Raw genomic sequence first — 18,114 nt, 5'->3', positions numbered from 1 at the left:
ACAAACTTTATATCTAAGGTTAGGTCTGAAGTTGTTGAAAAGGTTTATGCAGTGAAAGTGGAAAAAAAAAGTCTTTTTTTTTTCTTTTTTATGACACTTGTAGTGGCGTGGCCCGTACAGGCCCGAAGGTAGTGAGTGTGCGTAAATTTCCTGAGTGCCCCGAGGGTTAAATCATTGACTGATACTGCTTTAGATGAGAGAGATCTAAAGTTTAAGAGGCCACATTTAATTCTCCTATTTTGTTTTACTACATCAGAAGTGCTAATTTTTATTAGGTTTTCATGTGAAATCCCTCTTCTGTTGGACTGAGTTAATTTGGTTGGTCGGGGGACAGACACCGTTCTTATGTGGGTTTTGGTTTGGGTGGGTGACTGCTCTAAAGGATCTTCATCAGAATGCATAAATGGAAATGATTAGTAATATAAACTGCATGCTGATGAAGATCATGTGATATGATTGAAAGCTAGAATGCAGATACTTAATTGACCTCGTAATTCTCAGCCGGTGTATCCAAGGTCTAGAATGAACCACACAATACCAACTTTCCATGTTTTAGTCTTTTTGTCCCCTCCTTTTTCAAACTGCCTTGTTATTCAAACTGCCTTGTTATTCAGCTAACATCATCACGCTTTTGCTATGACTAAATTAACAGTAAATCCTCCAAGCAGCAGTTTATGGATGCTTACAGGAAATTAGCCGCCGCACAATGTGCTGATTCTGGTGCTGCTAATTAAAAACATGTCTCAGCTCTGCTGCATCACATTCCCATAAAACCCGTGTTTTAGCATTAAATCTAAGCAGACCCATATGTTCGTCACAGCAGTTCTTCACCCTTTGTTCTCAGTGGGAACATGCATGTCACAGCAAATATGCTTTTTTAACTGTAGGGTGAGTGGCACATTTTCACTTTTATAATTCCATTATATTCTGAATTACTAGAAAGAGAATAGTTGAAAACATGTAAACACATGGTTGAATGTATTGCTGTTCCCACTGTATTGTACTAAACAGTCCCGTGCTAATTTTCTTGTTTTCCTTCCTCCCACAGAGATCAGACACTCCTCCAACAGTTTTGATGCAATTCTGGTCTGTTTGGGGTCACTGCTGCTCGAAAACAGTGAAAAAATGTTTTCATTGGCCAGATTTAAAGGAGCTGCTGAATTCACCCAGCTCAAGTCTGGGTTTCCTTGCCAGAAAGATATTAAGAGCTCTCGCTTTATCAATTTAATAGTGAAGAATTACAGGGAGCAGGGGATTACCGTCAGAGAGCCTTGCCTTTGTTGATATTAGCAGAGCGATGGTGTCTGGATGGAGCCAGTTGACTCATCGTGGAGGCAGATAAAGAAAATCACAGACGAGAGTGAAGAAAACTTGGTTGTTTGTCAGTTGATGTCTGTATTCATCCCTCTCGTCTGTCTCTTTAAACAGCGGCGTGTCTGTGTAATAAAGAGCACATTCTCAGCTGCAGTTTGTTGTGGGGACTTTTTCTGACCACAGCCCTCTGGACTCTGCGGTCTCAGGGAGTTTTCCCCCCAAACGCTGTTACATAATCTTCCAACCATCCCGCTTAACTCCTTCTTTCGTATCGATTTTGTCACAATTTTCAGAGTTATGGTTATTTGTCTTTCATTTGTGCTGGAATCTTTTCCTCTGTATCCTCCCTGGTGTTCTCTCTCCTCGACCCTCAGTGCCTCCTCTCCCACCCGCCCCACTTTCTAATTGGATTTCATTACCGTTTCCTCTCAGTGTTTTCCCAGCCAGACTCTCTGGCTTTGACTGGGTTCACTTGGACACACTCAAACATCAGCAGCAGCGGCAGCAGCAGCAGCTCCCTAAGACTTCACACTATCGTCTGGTAAGTTGTTTTTTTCCCCTGAATTGTTAGTGAAAGAGCTCCTCAGGTGAAGACTACATGTCAGGGTGCAGGGCTGAGATATGCCTGAACGCTTTTAGTGCTGGGATCTTGTTTCCATTAAGAATGAATTACCACAAAGTGCATAATTGTGTATTAGATGCTAGACAAGAGAGAGGACTGTAAGGCAGAGGAGGAAGACGTGTTCAGATCCTTTACTTATGTAACAGTAACAAACCCACAGCAAAGGTTTGAGTAATATAGTACTCCTATGAAACAGAGGTGATAAATAATGATAAATATATTAGATTTAGATTATTGTTACTGGTGCATTCAAGTTTAAACAGTACTTTAATGTTGGAGCCGGTGTAGTTGGAAACAATTTTAACTAAAAGGACTATGTTGGATGTTCGTTTCTAAAGTAATCCATTGAATTCGAAAGACTTTCTAAAAGTCGTATCACCTCAAGTAAAGCTCTCTGATAAATGGGGTGCAGTTAAAATGGCAGTTAAATTGCATAACATAGAGGAAATTACAGTACAAGTACCACAAGTACTGTATTTGAGTCCATCACCATCTAAGGGCATTATTCAGCGATACGGGGTGAAAGAATAAATGTGCAGCGTTGCCTTCAAGGGGTTACAGTAAACGTTGATATTATCAGTACACTCCAGCTGGTCCCAATATGGCAGACATCAGGTCTTTGAACTGCCTGTCAAAGTTCATCTATTGGACATCAACTCATAACACGTATTACAGCAACATAGAAGAAAAAGAAATCAGCAGCATCGTGAATATGCATGAAGACAATAAGCTGCTGTGGGTCAGAACTGTGTGTAGCTGCACAATACACACTGTCGCCCTCATATTGACGTCTATAAACGGTGGATTCATCTTTTGTCGGCTTATTGAAAACATTCATGTTTCTAATCATCCGAGGAGTGGCAGACAGCTGTTCAGACTCACTATTTGTCTGCTTGGAACGCTGACATGCATTTCTCTCTCCCTCCTCCTTTTCTCTCTCACTGTTTCCTTCTGGGTTTAGTCCCTCCACCCCCCCTCCCTCCCTCCCCCCCCTCCTCCCTCCCTCCCCCTTGCCTTATTTTGCTGCTGTTGTGGAAGTAAGCCTTCAATTAGGAGAGACCTCCAGATAGCACACCACAAACAGTGAATTCATTTCAACTGTATTTATCACATAACAGAAGTTATCTCAGGATACATTGAGCAGGAATACCCAGGTAGTAGTATAGTTGTAGTAGTTTTAACAGTAGTGGCAGTATTAACAGAAGCAATAGTAGTAGAGTTTGAACCCTAAACAAGGAGCTGGTACATTTAGACAGCTGTGAGTCCTCCTGCTCTGCTCATCAGTAGAGTTTATGGTCCTGTGACGCCGGTCCTGCTGCCAGACAGACAGCCGAACAGGGCGGCAGGCCGTGGAGAAGAGCCGAGAACACGCCGATTATAACAGGTCGGGGTTGGAAGTGCAATTTGATATCTTCCTCAGACCGTCCAAGCCGAGTCAGAGGAGGATCTGAGCTTCACACACACAGGAAACAGAAGCAGACAGACAGAGAGAGAGAGAGAGAATTGGTGACCCTGTTAATGTTTAAGACTGAGTTGTTTCTGAGAAGCCTGTAGTCATTCAGCATCTCATCAAATCTTTATTGGAAACATCTGTTTTGTTACCATGTTTTGGTTCGTCATTAATCATTCTACAGCTGCATGTATTTCTTGTAGAATCTTCTTTCATTTATGGTGCTTTTTCTTCTTCTTCTATGTTTTTCTCGCCACATCACTTCCCACCACGTGCCGTCCATGAAACAGAGCATGCTGTTCTTGTTATCATGACTCTTTATTCAAGAACGCTGAATCACCGGTTAGAGCCGTAAACTGCACCTGTGTTAATAAACACCAGATCCTCCGGGTTGATTGTTACAGTCGAACCTCAGTAAGAATCTCCCTTATAGCCGTGTTTTCATATTTTTAAAGCTATTACATTTTTTAAAGACACTTTCACGAGTCATCTGTTCTAAATTACTGACCCTTTCCTTACAGTTTATCTGATGAGTAATGCAAGCTCAGTAATACAATATGTAATATAATGTTTTAATTTGCCATCAAACCAAGTGAGGAAGTTGTTGAAAAAACATAAAGTCGTAATAAAGTTATAATAATTCATATTTTCGGGTAATTTGTCTGTCTGAGAAGACTGGTCCTTAAATTAATGTGATCGATTCCCTTTAACTGCAACTTAAATGAAGCTTTTAAACTTTGTGCCACAGTATATTTTTTGTGAAACTAAATGATACTCCAAGTCCTTAAATGATGTTGTAAATCACTCGTTACAGTGTGTTTACACAGATTATAAGGGCTCTCTCTGCTTCTGTAATTTGAAGTTTAATTTGAAGTGATGTTTCCACTCTGATCCTGCTGGAGGTCGAAGCTCGGCGTCACACCCCTCAGGCTTGTTTGTAAATGTCCAACTTCTCTTCTCCCCCACAGCCGTGACACCGCGATGACGTCACTCTGGCTGTTGCACTCCTTCCTCCTGCTCCAAGTCCATCTCTCCAACCAGTTAGAAGACAACAAGATCCCTCCCAGTCTGTGTACTGGTCACCCCGGTATCCCCGGCTCTCCTGGGGCTCATGGCAGTGCTGGTCAGCCGGGGAGAGACGGGAGGGACGGCAGGGACGCCGCTCCCGCAGAGAAGGGCCAGAAGGGGGAGACGGGAGAGTCAGGTGGGTGTACTACTGGGGCTACTACTGGGGCTACTGGGTGTTTAAGTGTGAGGATGTGATACGTGACACAATGTGGGTGCTAATGACTGTCTCCTCCAGGTGAGATGGGAGTGCGAGGCCTGACCGGAGACAGAGGTCACCCAGGAGACAAGGGGGAGAGGGGGCAGCCGGGAGAGTGCGCCGTGGCCCCCAAATCAGCCTTCAGCGTCAAACTGTCCGAGGGCCACGCTCTGCCCCTCACCGTGGGCGACGCGGTCCACTTCGACAAGGTCATGCTGAACGACCAGGGCGACTACAATGCCGAGACGGGACACTTCACCTGCAAGGTGCCGGGGGTGTACTACTTCGCCGTGCACGCCACCGTCTACCGGGCCAGCCTCCAGTTTGACCTGGTGAAGAACGGACACACGGTCGCCTCTTATTTCCAGTTCTACGGCAACTGGCCCAAACCGGCGTCTCTGTCGGGCGGCTCCCTGCTGCACCTCGTCCCCGGGGACCAGGTGTGGGTCCAGATGGCTCTGTCGGAGTACAGCGGCCTTTACTCCAGCACCAAGACAGACAGCAGCTTCACCGGCTTCCTGGTGCACTCGGACTGGAAAAACTCTGCCGTGTTCGCGTGACACGTAGCCCACGACGCCACTTTGGGGAAATGAACCCGCAACCTGTGTTTTTCTAAGTTGTTAAGTTGCATATTTCAGATTTCTAATTGAGACGCTCTGGATGGAGACGATTATGGCTTTGACCCGGACCATCTGTATTTGTGTAATGAGTATAAAAGACACCAGACAATGTTACTTGATGGCACATACCGGACTGGTGAAGTGTGAGGCGAGCACGCTGTTTATTCAGCGTCTGTTCTTCAGTTCGCAGCCCTTTAAACTGCAAACACCTAATTATTGTAGCAGATGTTTGACAGCCGACTGCAGGCCATGGATTCAAACAGCGTTATGCTATTATTGTGCTGGTGTTCTGTTTCCCTGTAAATACCTGCACGGCAAACACATGAATAAACCATCACAGTTTGTAAACTGACTGACATAGTTTTGGCCATAAATACCCATTCACACTGGAAACATTGAGGAGATGAGCTTTACTTAATGTGGCTACGAATCAGTTCTAAACTTTTAACTTCAATCTCCAGAAGTGATTTTATTGTATAAGTATTTACCAAAGTAAACATGTTGTTTGATAAACATTATATAAAGCATCAGCTCTGCAGAATTATGGCCCCTTTGAGTTATATGTTATTATATGTGACATTATGAAATCGTTAATACTGATGCATCGATATATAAGTTGCTGCTGTATTCGGTGGAGGTGGAGCCAGTTTGAAGCACTTCATCTACATTTTGACAGGTGTTTTAATCCGGCGGTTCCCAACACAGGGGTCGAGCCCCCTCCCAAGTCATGAGGGGATTAAGGGGGCCGAAAAGATCATTTTACCTCATTAAGCCTCAAAATGTTGTCAAATGAGACAAGCTGTTTAGTTCAGAGGGGAAATCCCTCTCTGCTGGAGCTGTTAACAACTTATAGACATCTGAGCCGTGATGAGGGGCCCCATGAGGGGCCCCGGCAAGGGGTTGTAAATCACACAGATTGGGAACCAGTGGTTCAAATCTCTGACGATGCATCTTATTTTGTAAGATCCTCATATTTGGTCAAATGTAACATTTTAATATGAAAAGTAACTAAACTGCAGAATAAATGTAGTGCAGTCAAACTGCAATACGCCCCTCTGAAATGCAATGGAATAGTAGGATGACATGGAAATACTCCAGTAGTACTTGAGTAAATATCGCCATTGCCAGATTTATTAACTTTTCATGTGGCATTTTTAATCAACCAAATCCAAGCCTCTGGTTTTCATTCCCAAGGATAAAGCACGACCGAAGTGGACACCATAATGACAAAATGCTGGAAAAATACAGATTTTCCGCTGGATTTCCACAGTTTACCTCTGATGGTTTCACCAAACGCCGTGAGACTCTCCAGCTACACTTCAACACTGTGAGCTGGTGGATGTAAGTCCCCGCCTTCTTCCCGTCACTGATGATGCTTTAAAACAATAATACCATGTATTCTCTTCCCGGTTTTCTGAGCTGCGTCTTGCCCACCGACATCTTTTTTTTAGGAGGGCAAACACCGACGAGAGCAGAACATCAGTAACGTCTTTCTGTCAAGTAAACTACCCCACACTTCAGGAAATGTTATTTTCCCTGAGACTCCTACACATAATTAAACTTTAATGTCCTCATAACGTTCCCCTCTAGGGTGGAATGAGAGAAGCGGTGAGTTAATCAATCTTCATCTGGCATCAATCAGTTTTTTCCATTAGTTCACAGCCTGTGAATCGCTTTGTTTGAACCGGACGGCCAAGATGTGACATCACGACCTGAACTTCTGGGCTCTGATTGGTGGAGGAGGGCAAGAGTGTGATGTCTGGATTAAAGCCTTGAAGCAAATAGTAGTTAAGAGAGTGAGACATTATGATAGATGGCAGTGTGTAAATGCACTGTATAGAAGGGTTGTTAGCTGCCAAAATGTCTCTTAATTCTATTAGTTTCTCAATTCATGAATTCATTTAAGATTGTATAATATTATATTAATTTAGTTTTTGTACCTTTTTTGTTTTATGTCCCTACACAATGACCTAAGTACTATTTTAAAGAAAATCAATTTTAATTTGAAATAATCAGACTTTTCCTTCCTTGTCACTGGGTTGCCAGGCAACCAGTTGAGACAAGAAATAGTCCATGTTTCAGACAAGCAACATATAAAGTGTCAATACGTTTAGGTGCTGGCAGGCAGATTTTGTAACCTTTGGACAGAGCCACGCTAGCTGTTTCCATCCGTTTCCAGTGTTTGTGCTATGCTAAGCTAAGAGTGATACTTGACACTTGGTTTTGAGCTTCACAGAAAAAGCAAATAAGAAAACTATTCCTTTAAAGCCGTTTCCTTACTGCCAAGGAAACGATGTGGACAAATATTGAAGCCTATCATTTAGATTAATTTAACTCATTTTAAATATGTCTGTAGTGTGTGTTATCCTCAGGGCATCGCCTGCCTTCTCCTCTCCTCGTCACACCTACTTTCAATCCTCCAATCAAGACTCACCTGCTGCCACACTGTTTAAGCAGATTCATGCCGACGTCTGCTCCAGCTGCTGCGTCCTGAGTGAGTTGTTTGGATTCCTTACCTGCCTGTCATCTCTCCGCCCGTTTATTAGAACCTTGTGGGGTCATCTCAATTCATCTGTTGCACATTCTCCCCTCTTTAACTCATTATTCAACTCTTATTCCTTCATCCGAGTCTGGGACTGGAACCTGTGTAATTGCAAACATAAATGTATCCTCTTTGTCCTCCATGAAAGGGTCTTCAACTGAACATTTTATATGTTCAGTTTCAGATTCCAATCCTTTCCAGCTAAAATATGATTTGAAAGACAAAATATTCCTGATAAACACAGGGAGTAATACAGCTAGAATATACAGGAAAACAACTTTATTATTATTATTATTATTATTATTATTATTACTGATTTGGAATTCCCTCCATCAAAGAAGGATGTACCCCTTCGTCCAGCAGGGGGCAGTGGTGTATCACAGCTAACACGGTCTGCAGGAACTTCTGCCAGGAGAGTCTCATGTATCATCACTTTGTGCTTCAGATTATGGACGACTAGTCATTTCAACCATCTGTGTCAGCAGGCTCTGATCCCTGAGGTGCCTTTATGATATGAGCAACGGTGGCTGTGCTCGTAAGAAGGAGTTGACACAGGAATGGATCAGCCCATGAGGATTTTATTAGTTCAACCCCTGTTCCAGTAGCTACTTCCCATTGTGTCACAAGGGGACTCCAGTATTTACAGATCACATCCTCCCTCTGTGATTTAAAAGAAATCAAGTGATTCGTTTTAAATCAGATATTTAACATCTGAAACATAATACCAGCTCTCAGAGATATTTCACAGAAAATTAAAGGCATTTAGTTTTATTAATTAACTGATTCATGTCAAAATAGTGACACTTAAGTGGACAAATTTCAAAGTGCCTTCATTTTTTTAAAACTGTAAATGCCAAACCAGCGGGATCATTTTCTGAAATGAAAACCACATTTGTGAAGTATCACCTTTTAATAGGACACACCTGAATTGTCAGTGGACATAGTTTATGGATGAGATATTGTATTTAAATCTGTAAAAGTACATCTACTTGAGTAGGGTTTGAGGTACTCCTTCAGGCCTGGTCATCTTTCTTTTTGTGTTTGAACAGTTGCTCATTTCAGTCCAAAGGTGAAGGTTCAAGTACCACAGGGGGCTCCTATAATGAGCCCTCCGACCTGATGGCTATCGTCCAGCTCTAATCTCCATGTGGTCCATACGTCACACGCTGCATTTATTCAAGGCTGACAGGATTATCTGGATTAATTACAACAAAACTCTTAATTACAGTTGAAGTCAGGGTGGAGGCCAGAGCTAATGAGCTGCCGGTCACTTCGTTATCACGTCACAATACGGTCAATCCATCTTAACATTTTCTCTGTTTTATCTCATCTTTTTTTTAAATTACATTTTGGTCTTTTTTCTGTATTGTTCTGTATTTGTGTTTGCATCATGAAGGATGTCATGTCAGGCTGGTCGATATCAGATTTCAGCAGGGATGATGTATTTTTGTAGGCCAACAAGAAGTTGGCCTCACACTGGTTCCCTCCACAAAATACAAAGGGGTTATTTTATTGGAGTTTGGATTATTGCACAAAAATAACATCTGTGGCAAACAAATATTTATGATACTCTCACATATTTTTTGGGGTGTGATTTGAAGCATAAATGCAATCGCCAGGCTATAAACAAACCGCACCAGGCTGCAAGTAGTCGTCTCATTAAGCCTCAGCCTTTTTAAAGTTGCATAAAAGCTTCGTATTTTTATTTTATGTCGTAGAAAAAAAACCCTTTCAAATCTCTCAAACCTTATTTCAGGCATTGCACCAAAAAAAGCCCAATAACTTTGAGACAAGGGAACTGGAAGTGCCAAAATGCTGACTCATTTCTAGATTTGAGGAGTCATTCTGGCTAAACTATGGAAACGTCTTTAAACTAGGTCTACGCAGAGACATTCTCTCATTGTTCACGAGGCCTCGGAGGTCAGGGACGACTCGCTGTCCGTGGCTGGTCACCAAACTGTGACATTTGAGCAGGACAGATGCTCGCTGTTATGATGGCTTGAACCCATCTGGTTTTTGAACAGCGGTTCCCACTCATTAAGACCCCGAGATTAACGCACACAGTTTACAGACGATGGCGAAATGAAGAGTCAGAGTAAGATGCAGAGACAGTGATCATAAACAGAAAGGAAAATAGAGCCTGAGTGAGGCGGGGAAGGGTGCACTAGACTCTGACATTTTCCCACACTGCTCTAGGCCAGGACCACCGGGGTCAAAAGGAAGAGGTCGAATCCCCGGAGTATAAAGCTCTCCGTGGTTTACTCCTCCCTGACATTAGACTTCCTCTCCGCCGTTAACACCACCCTCACTTACAACTAACACGTAAACACTGCTGAAGCCGGGCTCGTGGGTCAGGAGACAATCAACAACCGCTGGACATGTTTTCTCATCTCTAAAAACAGAGTGTTTAGATCGTGGTGACCCAGGAGCCCACCTCTCCGTTATAAAGATGATACGATTTCATGTCTCCTGCTGAGTCACAGATGACCTCAGTACCGGTACCTTAGAGGATCAATCAAGATGCCAATGTCATGTTCAGAGACAAATCTATGAATGGCATCTCTATTCTATTACCCCAGAGAATACACTAAAAGTGTGAGTGCATTCTTTATGATAGCAGATGTGTGGTACGGAGCCGGGGATGTTTTTAGAGCTAACTTTGGGAACGGGAATGATGTTGTAAACCACCAAGGCTCTGGTGAATTGTCATATGGTGGTGGAAGTGGTCTCATAGGACTATTAGGGGCCCGCTCCTCTAACCCTACAACCCCAATGCACTCCCTTTTATCTCTGCAGATGAAAAACATGAAAATTGAGCCATCTCTAGACTCGACAGTTGCATTATCTCTGGTTTCAGATACGGCGTCGACAAGTGACAGAATCTTTACTCTTGCTTGACTTCCCACTAATATTCCAGTTGTAAAAATCTGCATCGCCCTCTTCGTATGGAAACCCCGGGGCATAAAGCAGGCTGTGTGAACCTCATGACGAAAACCAAATTTGGTAAAAGATACAGAGGCCAAAGCTTAAAATATGTAAGTGTTGGTTAACTATGTCTGGAATGTAAGATTGACTTGATGTAGCTGGTGATGTATTGGTTATTGGGACAGTTATTTTAATATTGGCCTCAGACACATTTGGAATCCTACCTGTATTTCTTTTTCTGCTCCCAAACAACACAAATGTTTTTTTTATAAACCAAATCATAATTTCTATTCTTCTTAAATCCGCTAAACTACTCTATCTTCCCATGGGGTTCACAAATTACTGTCCTTCACTACTAATAGTACAGATGTATTACTATTTTCTTGTACTTATGAGTTGATTTATTCTATTAATCGATGGAACAAAATAAAAACAACAACTAAAAACTGCTTTGATAATCTTTTAAGCATGTTGTTAGGTGTCTCCTAACAGTCAAAGAGTTGAGCTGTAAATTTCATCATCACATGTTGGCCTGATGAAGACGATCACAAGAGTTTCACTCGTTTTATTATGAACAGAAGACTTGCCATTATGTGGCCATAGTATTAAAAAAAAAAGAAAAGTTACATTTGTATATTAAAATCACGTTGTCCCACATTGTGTCATACATACTGCAGGTAACAAAAGATGATGGTCATGTGAGCTGTTTTCAGTCCACTGCAAATCTTCAGATGGCAATGCCCTTGGCGTTTGAGTTCATGTCTACAGTCTGATCTCGTTTACAAAATCTGACATTCAAACCACTTTCATTAATGATATCTGTTAATGTAGTAGCAAACACAATAATGTCAGTTATTGGTCCAAAAAACAAAACAGAAAGCCTAATTCTCAGACTCTTATTATTTTAAAGGGGGGAAAGAAGAAGAAGAAGAGGCATGACTCCACACCGCCCGCCATCAATAGCGGTGAGGTCCCAACGACACCCTGTAAACATTCAACACCAATCAATATCACCACTTTAGCTCAGACAGCAACAAAGGAGAAACAAAGGCAAATCATATTGTAAAGCCTTATTCGTTTTTTTCTTTTTATACAACAAAAATCTGTTTTTATCACAATGACACAATGAAAGGGAAAACCAGTTATGGATTATGTGTTGGAGGTGACTGTAATGTGCCTCTTGATGGAAGACTGGAATAAGCCCTATCAATAGAACAAATACATGGAATAAATATGTATTTTGTCAGGCCCAGTTGGAAAATCACACATCACTTTCCTTCAATATAGAAACCCTTGTTTGTATGGCTCTCTTAAAAGTATTCAGCAATAACTGATGTATGAAGGAAACTGCTTTTAATACACCGATACCTGCATTCATACACACAGCGTTTTGATATTTATGATGCAATAAAGCACAGTTTAAGTTTTTTTTATATTTCTCACACCTTGGCCCACTGAAAGCACGACATTTTTAAGACATGAGCGGTGGTAAACATTTCAGCATCAGGGAGGGCACTGCGGGGTTACCATAGCAACAAGACCTGAGACTTAATGTGGCAATACGGGAATATCAAAATGGGTGCATTGTAGTGCCAAAGCGAACTGTAGAAGTATTCAATCATTTCCTATTTCCTTAGGTGAAGTATTTTTATTTTATTTTTTTATATACCAACTGCAAAACTGTATGCTTTAAAGATTGGTGTATATTACATACTGTACACATTTAGATTGTTGTATGGAATTGAGACAGTATGCGTTTTCTTGAGCATTTCTTTTCTCACTGTTATCAAACAAAACATCAAAAGATAACTTTGATAATAGTCTACATTTTGAATTATCAACAAATCCCAGTAAATCCAGAACCAACAATGAACTGACCTTATGAACAGCTATTGTCTGCGTAGTCCAAACCTACTCCTCTACAACATTTTGCAGGTTGAGTAACATTTTTAGAGCAGCATTTGTAAACCATTTGTCAAGAATGTAAAATGAGCTCGGGGCTGAGTGCCACTGGGGACAGAAGTATTAACAAACATGTTTGGGATTTGTTGACAGCAAGAAAAATGTAGAATATTTACCAAATGTATCCTTTAACACAACCTTGTAAAAACACGAGTCATACAACGTAGTGTAAGTGGTGGTAAAACTTAAAGTATAGATACTGATAGACTGTTCCATGTAGTCCAGTAGAACCGGTTCCGTTGGTCCCTCATAGGTACACGTCCATAGTGTTGAGGATCATGTGCCGACAGAGTGGACAGTTCTGTTGGTATATGGGCTGCCTCAACATGATGTTTGTACAGTCTCTACACAGGCAGAGGTGCCTGCACGGCAGCAGCACCACCGTCTTGGTACAGTCTTGGCAGATCACACACTTCTTCCTGTCCTCCTGCTCCTTCAGCAGAGTCAGCAGATTCTCGGCAGGCAGAGGTTTACCCTCTGTGCCCGAAGACGACTGCTTCTTTAGTGGTCTGTCTGTGCTCGACGAGGGGAAAACTAAATCCAGCAGCTCCTGGTGGGCTCCATCTCCCGCTCTTCCGTCCGGTGGGTCCCGCCTCTCCTCTCCGGTGTCACCATCGCCACGTACTCTGTTGTCGCCGTCCCTGATGGGCTGCGTTCTCAGAGCCCGACTTAGCTGGCTGCTGAAGCGAGACAGCTTCTGCCAAAGTCTGTTCTCTATCAGGTAGAGGTGATGGAGTATTCTTTGCAGGTCCTGCATGGCATTGCGTACTAAATGCGGTGCCCTCCTCAAGGCTGAAACGTGGAGGCGGAGAATCAGATCAAGTCTGCGCAAGGCGGGGAAGGAGTTGAGGTAATCTACAACTCGTGCAGCAGCCTGCCGGGTCAGCTCCGGATTCAGGTAGGCGGTGGTAATCGCAGCAATAGTAACGGTGAGCAGGAAACCATAGACGTTCAATATGAAGATGCTGACAAACATTTGAATGAGCGAGGCCAGAAAGTCCAGCATCATTTTACAGGGTGACCACAGGAAAGCCGAAGTCCCAGCCAGGCTGCTGTACAGAAAGGTGAAGGAGGTCAACGTGAGCTCCAGCACCTTCTGCAGCGGGCTGGACACCGTCTGCCACACGCTGACCACCACTGAGCAAATGTTCTGCATGGCGATGAGTGCAAAGTTGACCACGGTGTTGATGAAATAGACCACGAGGCTGACGGCAATGCTACAGCCCTCCAGCACGGACAGCAGGCCTCGACAGAGGTGCTCCTTCCCGCGGAGCAGCACATGCATGGACAGGTAACCCACCATCTTCAGGCTCTCCAGCAGCCCCTCCAGAACCAGCACCAAGCTCCCCAGCATGGTGACGGTGCCGTGGGCTACATTTGACGTTGCTTCTGCCAAGGACATTAAGCCAAACACGGTTAGGTTTCCCAACTCCACCGCCGAGTTGAGGAGGAGGGTGGGCAGGTTGTTTATAAAGGCGATAACCGCCAGGACAGCCCGCACCGCGCTGTGGACGATGAGAAAGTTCAGGTCCAGCAGTAAGCAGACGGCGTCCAGGCATTTTCCTACACTGGATAAGACAAAGTTCACCAAACCCATGGTAACGTGTCTTCAACTCGATGTTTACCTCTCAGGTTGTCTCCAGGGCAGAGTCCATGTTTGTTTGCTCAGCGAGATACACTCAGACGTTAGATGAAGCTACATCTTGGTGTCCGTTGTGTCGGGCGAAACGGCCACAATTCCGCTTTCCGTTAAACACACGGTTACTCTTCATATTCCCCTCCCGTGAAACGACGAGCGAACATAGTAAACACACGCGTTACGGTGGCGGATGTTTAGTTTCAAACGAGAGGCAGACACTTCCGTTTATTTTCCGGGTTTCGCTTTTGTCTCTAGGTTCAAAACGTGGTCCGAAAACACCAGACTGTTTGAACGGACAGCTTACGAAACGTGCAATTTGTAAAAGCGACGCATGGAATCGAAAGAATTGGAGAAAACGCAGGAAAAAAGCTTGGATGTGTTTACGCTGGTTCCCATGGCCGCCATGTTTGTTTTGGTCGCGGCAGTTGACCTCTCCACTCCACTCCACTTCACTTCCGGTTCACAGATGATTACAGAACCGTTAAAGAACCGTTATGTTTTACACACATATTAAATAAAATGTATATAAAGAATGAAATACAATACTAAAGTACCGTGACACGCATTAAATAAATATTATAACACTTTTATAAAATACCGTGATGTTATGGAAATACAGGCTTCAGGAAAGTAATAACTGTTAAAGTGACATCATCCTTTAAAATATTAGAAATGGTTGATTTCTAATTTCTATTTTAGTAAAACAGATGAGTGTGTGCTTGGAGTTTCGCAGCCTGAATTTTTTTTTTTGTTGTTCCATTATTTGTTTGTATTTAATTAAGAAAAACTCTTAATACAGTTTTTCCCCTTTCTGGTGAAATCACCACATACACGGTTTAATACTACACATATATAAATATTCATAGTTCACAGGCTTTCAATCACTATTGTGTTACCTTCTTTTGGCGATAGACTTCCATGAAAATCTTCAAGATTGCCACTTTAACAAAACGAAAAAAATACATATTTATGGGAGAGACAGAGATTGAGCAGAAATATTAATCATTTTAATCATCAAATACCATATCCACTAATCTTTTTTTGTTTTATAATGTATTTATCATGTGCAAGACATAGACACAAAGTGTATACAGGAATTCAATGTCTTTTTTTTTCTTTTTGAACTTATATGAACATAAATTAACCCCCCCCGCCCCCGCCCTCCCATTGTCCTCTTATACGATTATACAAAGTATATCATGAATAAGTAAATAAAATGACATACCTGTAAAATAATAGTTATAAATCAAATAGATAAACTAAAAAAAAATAAAAATAAATAAAAATAAAAAACATGCATATATACACATATACCTATACAGTAATAAAATAAAAATACAAATGAAAGGTGCTAGTGCTGATCCTTAAGTGTACAAAGTAAGAATCAATGGCTGCTTACTCCTCAGTCATCAAGACAAGTTTGTTATGTTAGAGTCTCTTAGGGTGGGGACTATCTGCCGCTGGCGGACCGGAACAGAGGGGAGAGTACACATATAACCGTACAGTGGGACTTTACAAAGAGATTTCCTGAGCTGGCAGCCCATCTAATGGTCTCCAATGAGTATAGAACCTGCCAGATGACCCTCTAAGTGAGAATTTGATCTTCTTCAGTTTCAGAAGATCTAAAATGTCATGTAGCCAGACTTTGACTGATGGTGGTTGAGGAGATTTCCATAACAAAAGAATTCTCTTACGAGCAATAAGGGAGGCGAAGGCAGTAACGTTATTTTGAACGGCTGTGGTACGAAGGTTGTCTGGGGGCTTGCCCAAAATAGTGATATGAGGGGTTGGAGTTAGAGTTATGCCTAATATATCTGAAATTGTTTTGAAGAATAGTTGCCAGAATGTAGACAACTTGGGGCATGCCCGGAACATGTGGGTAAGATTGCATGGAGTCTGGGAACATCTACTACATTTCTCATCGGATTTGTCTGGATAGAGTTTTAACAGTTTTTCCTTACTATAGTGTAGCCTAGAAGACTTTAATTGTATTAGTGACAGTCTGGCACAGCTGGATGATGTGTTAACAGCCCCCATAACCTCCTCCCAGAAGATCTCAGAGAAATTCAATTGGAGTTCTGACTCCCAGTTCACCTTGATCTTATATGAAATAGAGTCACCGGCTGAGTAAGTTATAAAAAAAGGAGATATGGCCCTTTGACAGGGTTTAAGCCTTGAGAGCCAGGTAAATCATATCCACTAATCTTAACATTCAAACCATTATGTAATATCATTTTCATATTAGTCATGACTTAAATTAGACAGTATATTGAAGCCATCTCTTCTCAAGTCAATGAAAGAGATAATGATTAATACCATTTAGAAATAGGTTAAGAAAAATAACAAGGGGGGGCAGCATGAGGGAAAATACATTTACATTTTTTGGTAATAATAATAATTATATAAGTTGTCATGACCATGACCATGAAACTCAAAATCACTCCCCACAGCCCTGGAATTGTAATATAAAATAAGACAAAACTGAACTTTTCTTGTTCTTTCTTGTGTGTGTGTGTCGGAAAGGATTACAGTCAATTTTCAGCATTGGGATCATTCATGTCATCACTACGGTTTTCCAATTTCCCAAACTCATTCCATCTACATTAACACATTGTCACTTGTTGAGCCCTAATCTCCCATTACCTAAGCCTCTTTAATGACAATGAAACACAAAAGCTTTGCAACGCTGAACAATATCAACAGCATTTCCTTCCTTGTGCCTCATCCTCCCCATCTGAGCTGCTCAGAACTGGCAAAGGGAAACCGATACGATCATGGGAAATCCTGTTCTGAACCTTTTGGACATTTGACAAACGGCATTTGTGTAAGCATTTAATGATGCATCAGGGATCCGTAGGAGCAGCGCAAGGAGCTATAAAAGGTCTTGTGCATTACTTTGTCTCTGACGGGGAGTTTCTAGACCTCCTCCTTTTATGGTAGCTATCCTTCCCTGTGGTCTTTTAGCAGGACTGTCGTCAGCTTCCTCTGTTTGTTTTCTGGTCAACCAAATCCTTCCTCTTTGAATGGCTGGAGGTTACAAAAGGCTCGCTTTCATCTGAAACCTCCTGCAGCCTCTCTCAAGTGTCCTTCATGGCTACTACACAACACAATTACGTGTCTACTTTAATTCCTGAGTTTCTGTATCGGACTCCGGAGATCATTCAGCTCCTGGGTATCATTTTTATGAATGATGTCTGTAGCAACGATGGTGGAGACCTTTTAGTAGAATCAAATAACTTGTTCCTTTTCAGCTTATTGTTGCCACAACATTCACAGCTGCCTGCCAAAGTGCGCATCTGCCAGATTTATCAGCATGTCTTGATGGCGCTTGCTTTCACATTCGCTCCATCAGCACCAGCAGCCAGACAACCTGAAAGCACCACTCCGGCTGAGACAAAGATTGGCCGTTTGTCAATGATGACAAGCCCTGAAATCCATTTAAAACTCAGACATGGAAGCTGCCTCTTCGGAGATGTTTAGTATGGCATGCAAATAATCAAGTGTGCTCGAAAATAAAGTACAGGAATACAGATATGGGAAACAAGGGAAGCTTGCACCGGATGAAACGGAGACAGATAAGACAAACCAACTCCTTGACGCGCTTCCTAGAAGGATCTGAGGCCCTCAGATGGCTGATTTACAACAATTGGCCTTCTCACCCGCTGGGTCGCTTCCACCGTTTGAAGACACTTGAGCGCCTGACATGCACTTCCACCTCTTTATCTGCTCTTCCATTCCTCAGTAACAACTCTTGACTGTTCTGTGTCAGCGCCTAC

General features: G+C 42.4%; 3 protein-coding genes across 3 annotated transcripts in view; 1 reads left to right on the top strand and 2 right to left on the bottom strand.

The window, feature by feature from the left end:
• Window positions 1-18,114, bottom strand: part of psph (phosphoserine phosphatase) — a 178,342-nt gene that overhangs the window by 97,686 nt on the left and 62,542 nt on the right. The window lies entirely within an intron of this gene.
• c1qtnf5 (C1q and TNF related 5) lies at window positions 1,731-5,622 on the top strand. Its single transcript, XM_084019443.1, has 3 exons — window positions 1,731-1,855; window positions 4,355-4,590; window positions 4,690-5,622. The coding sequence occupies exons 2-3, from the start codon at window positions 4,368-4,370 to the stop codon at window positions 5,208-5,210; spliced, it is 744 nt and encodes a 247-aa protein (XP_083875569.1). The 5' UTR covers window positions 1,731-1,855; window positions 4,355-4,367; the 3' UTR covers window positions 5,211-5,622.
• On the bottom strand, window positions 11,294-14,748 carry rnf26 (ring finger protein 26). The gene has a single exon (XM_084019240.1). It carries the CDS (start codon window positions 14,294-14,296, stop codon window positions 12,947-12,949), a length of 1,350 nt encoding a protein of 449 aa, XP_083875366.1. The 5' UTR covers window positions 14,297-14,748; the 3' UTR covers window positions 11,294-12,946.

This window comes from Eutrigla gurnardus (genome assembly GCF_963514095.1).
Source record: "Eutrigla gurnardus genome assembly, chromosome: 10".
Taxonomy (NCBI): Eukaryota; Metazoa; Chordata; class Actinopteri; order Perciformes; family Triglidae; genus Eutrigla; species Eutrigla gurnardus.
This window is presented reverse-complemented; position numbering and strand designations above follow the sequence as displayed.

Bases quoted from the DNA above. Each gene is read 5' to 3' on its own strand.
- c1qtnf5 (XM_084019443.1), top strand. From the start codon at position 4,368: ATGACGTCACTCTGGCTGTTGCACTCCTTCCTCCTGCTCCAAGTCCAT. The intron at 4,591-4,689 runs GTGGGTGTACTA...TGTCTCCTCCAG, and splicing joins GGGGGAGACGGGAGAGTCAG to GTGAGATGGGAGTGCGAGGC.
- rnf26 (XM_084019240.1), bottom strand. From the start codon at position 14,296: ATGGGTTTGGTGAACTTTGTCTTATCCAGTGTAGGAAAATGCCTGGAC.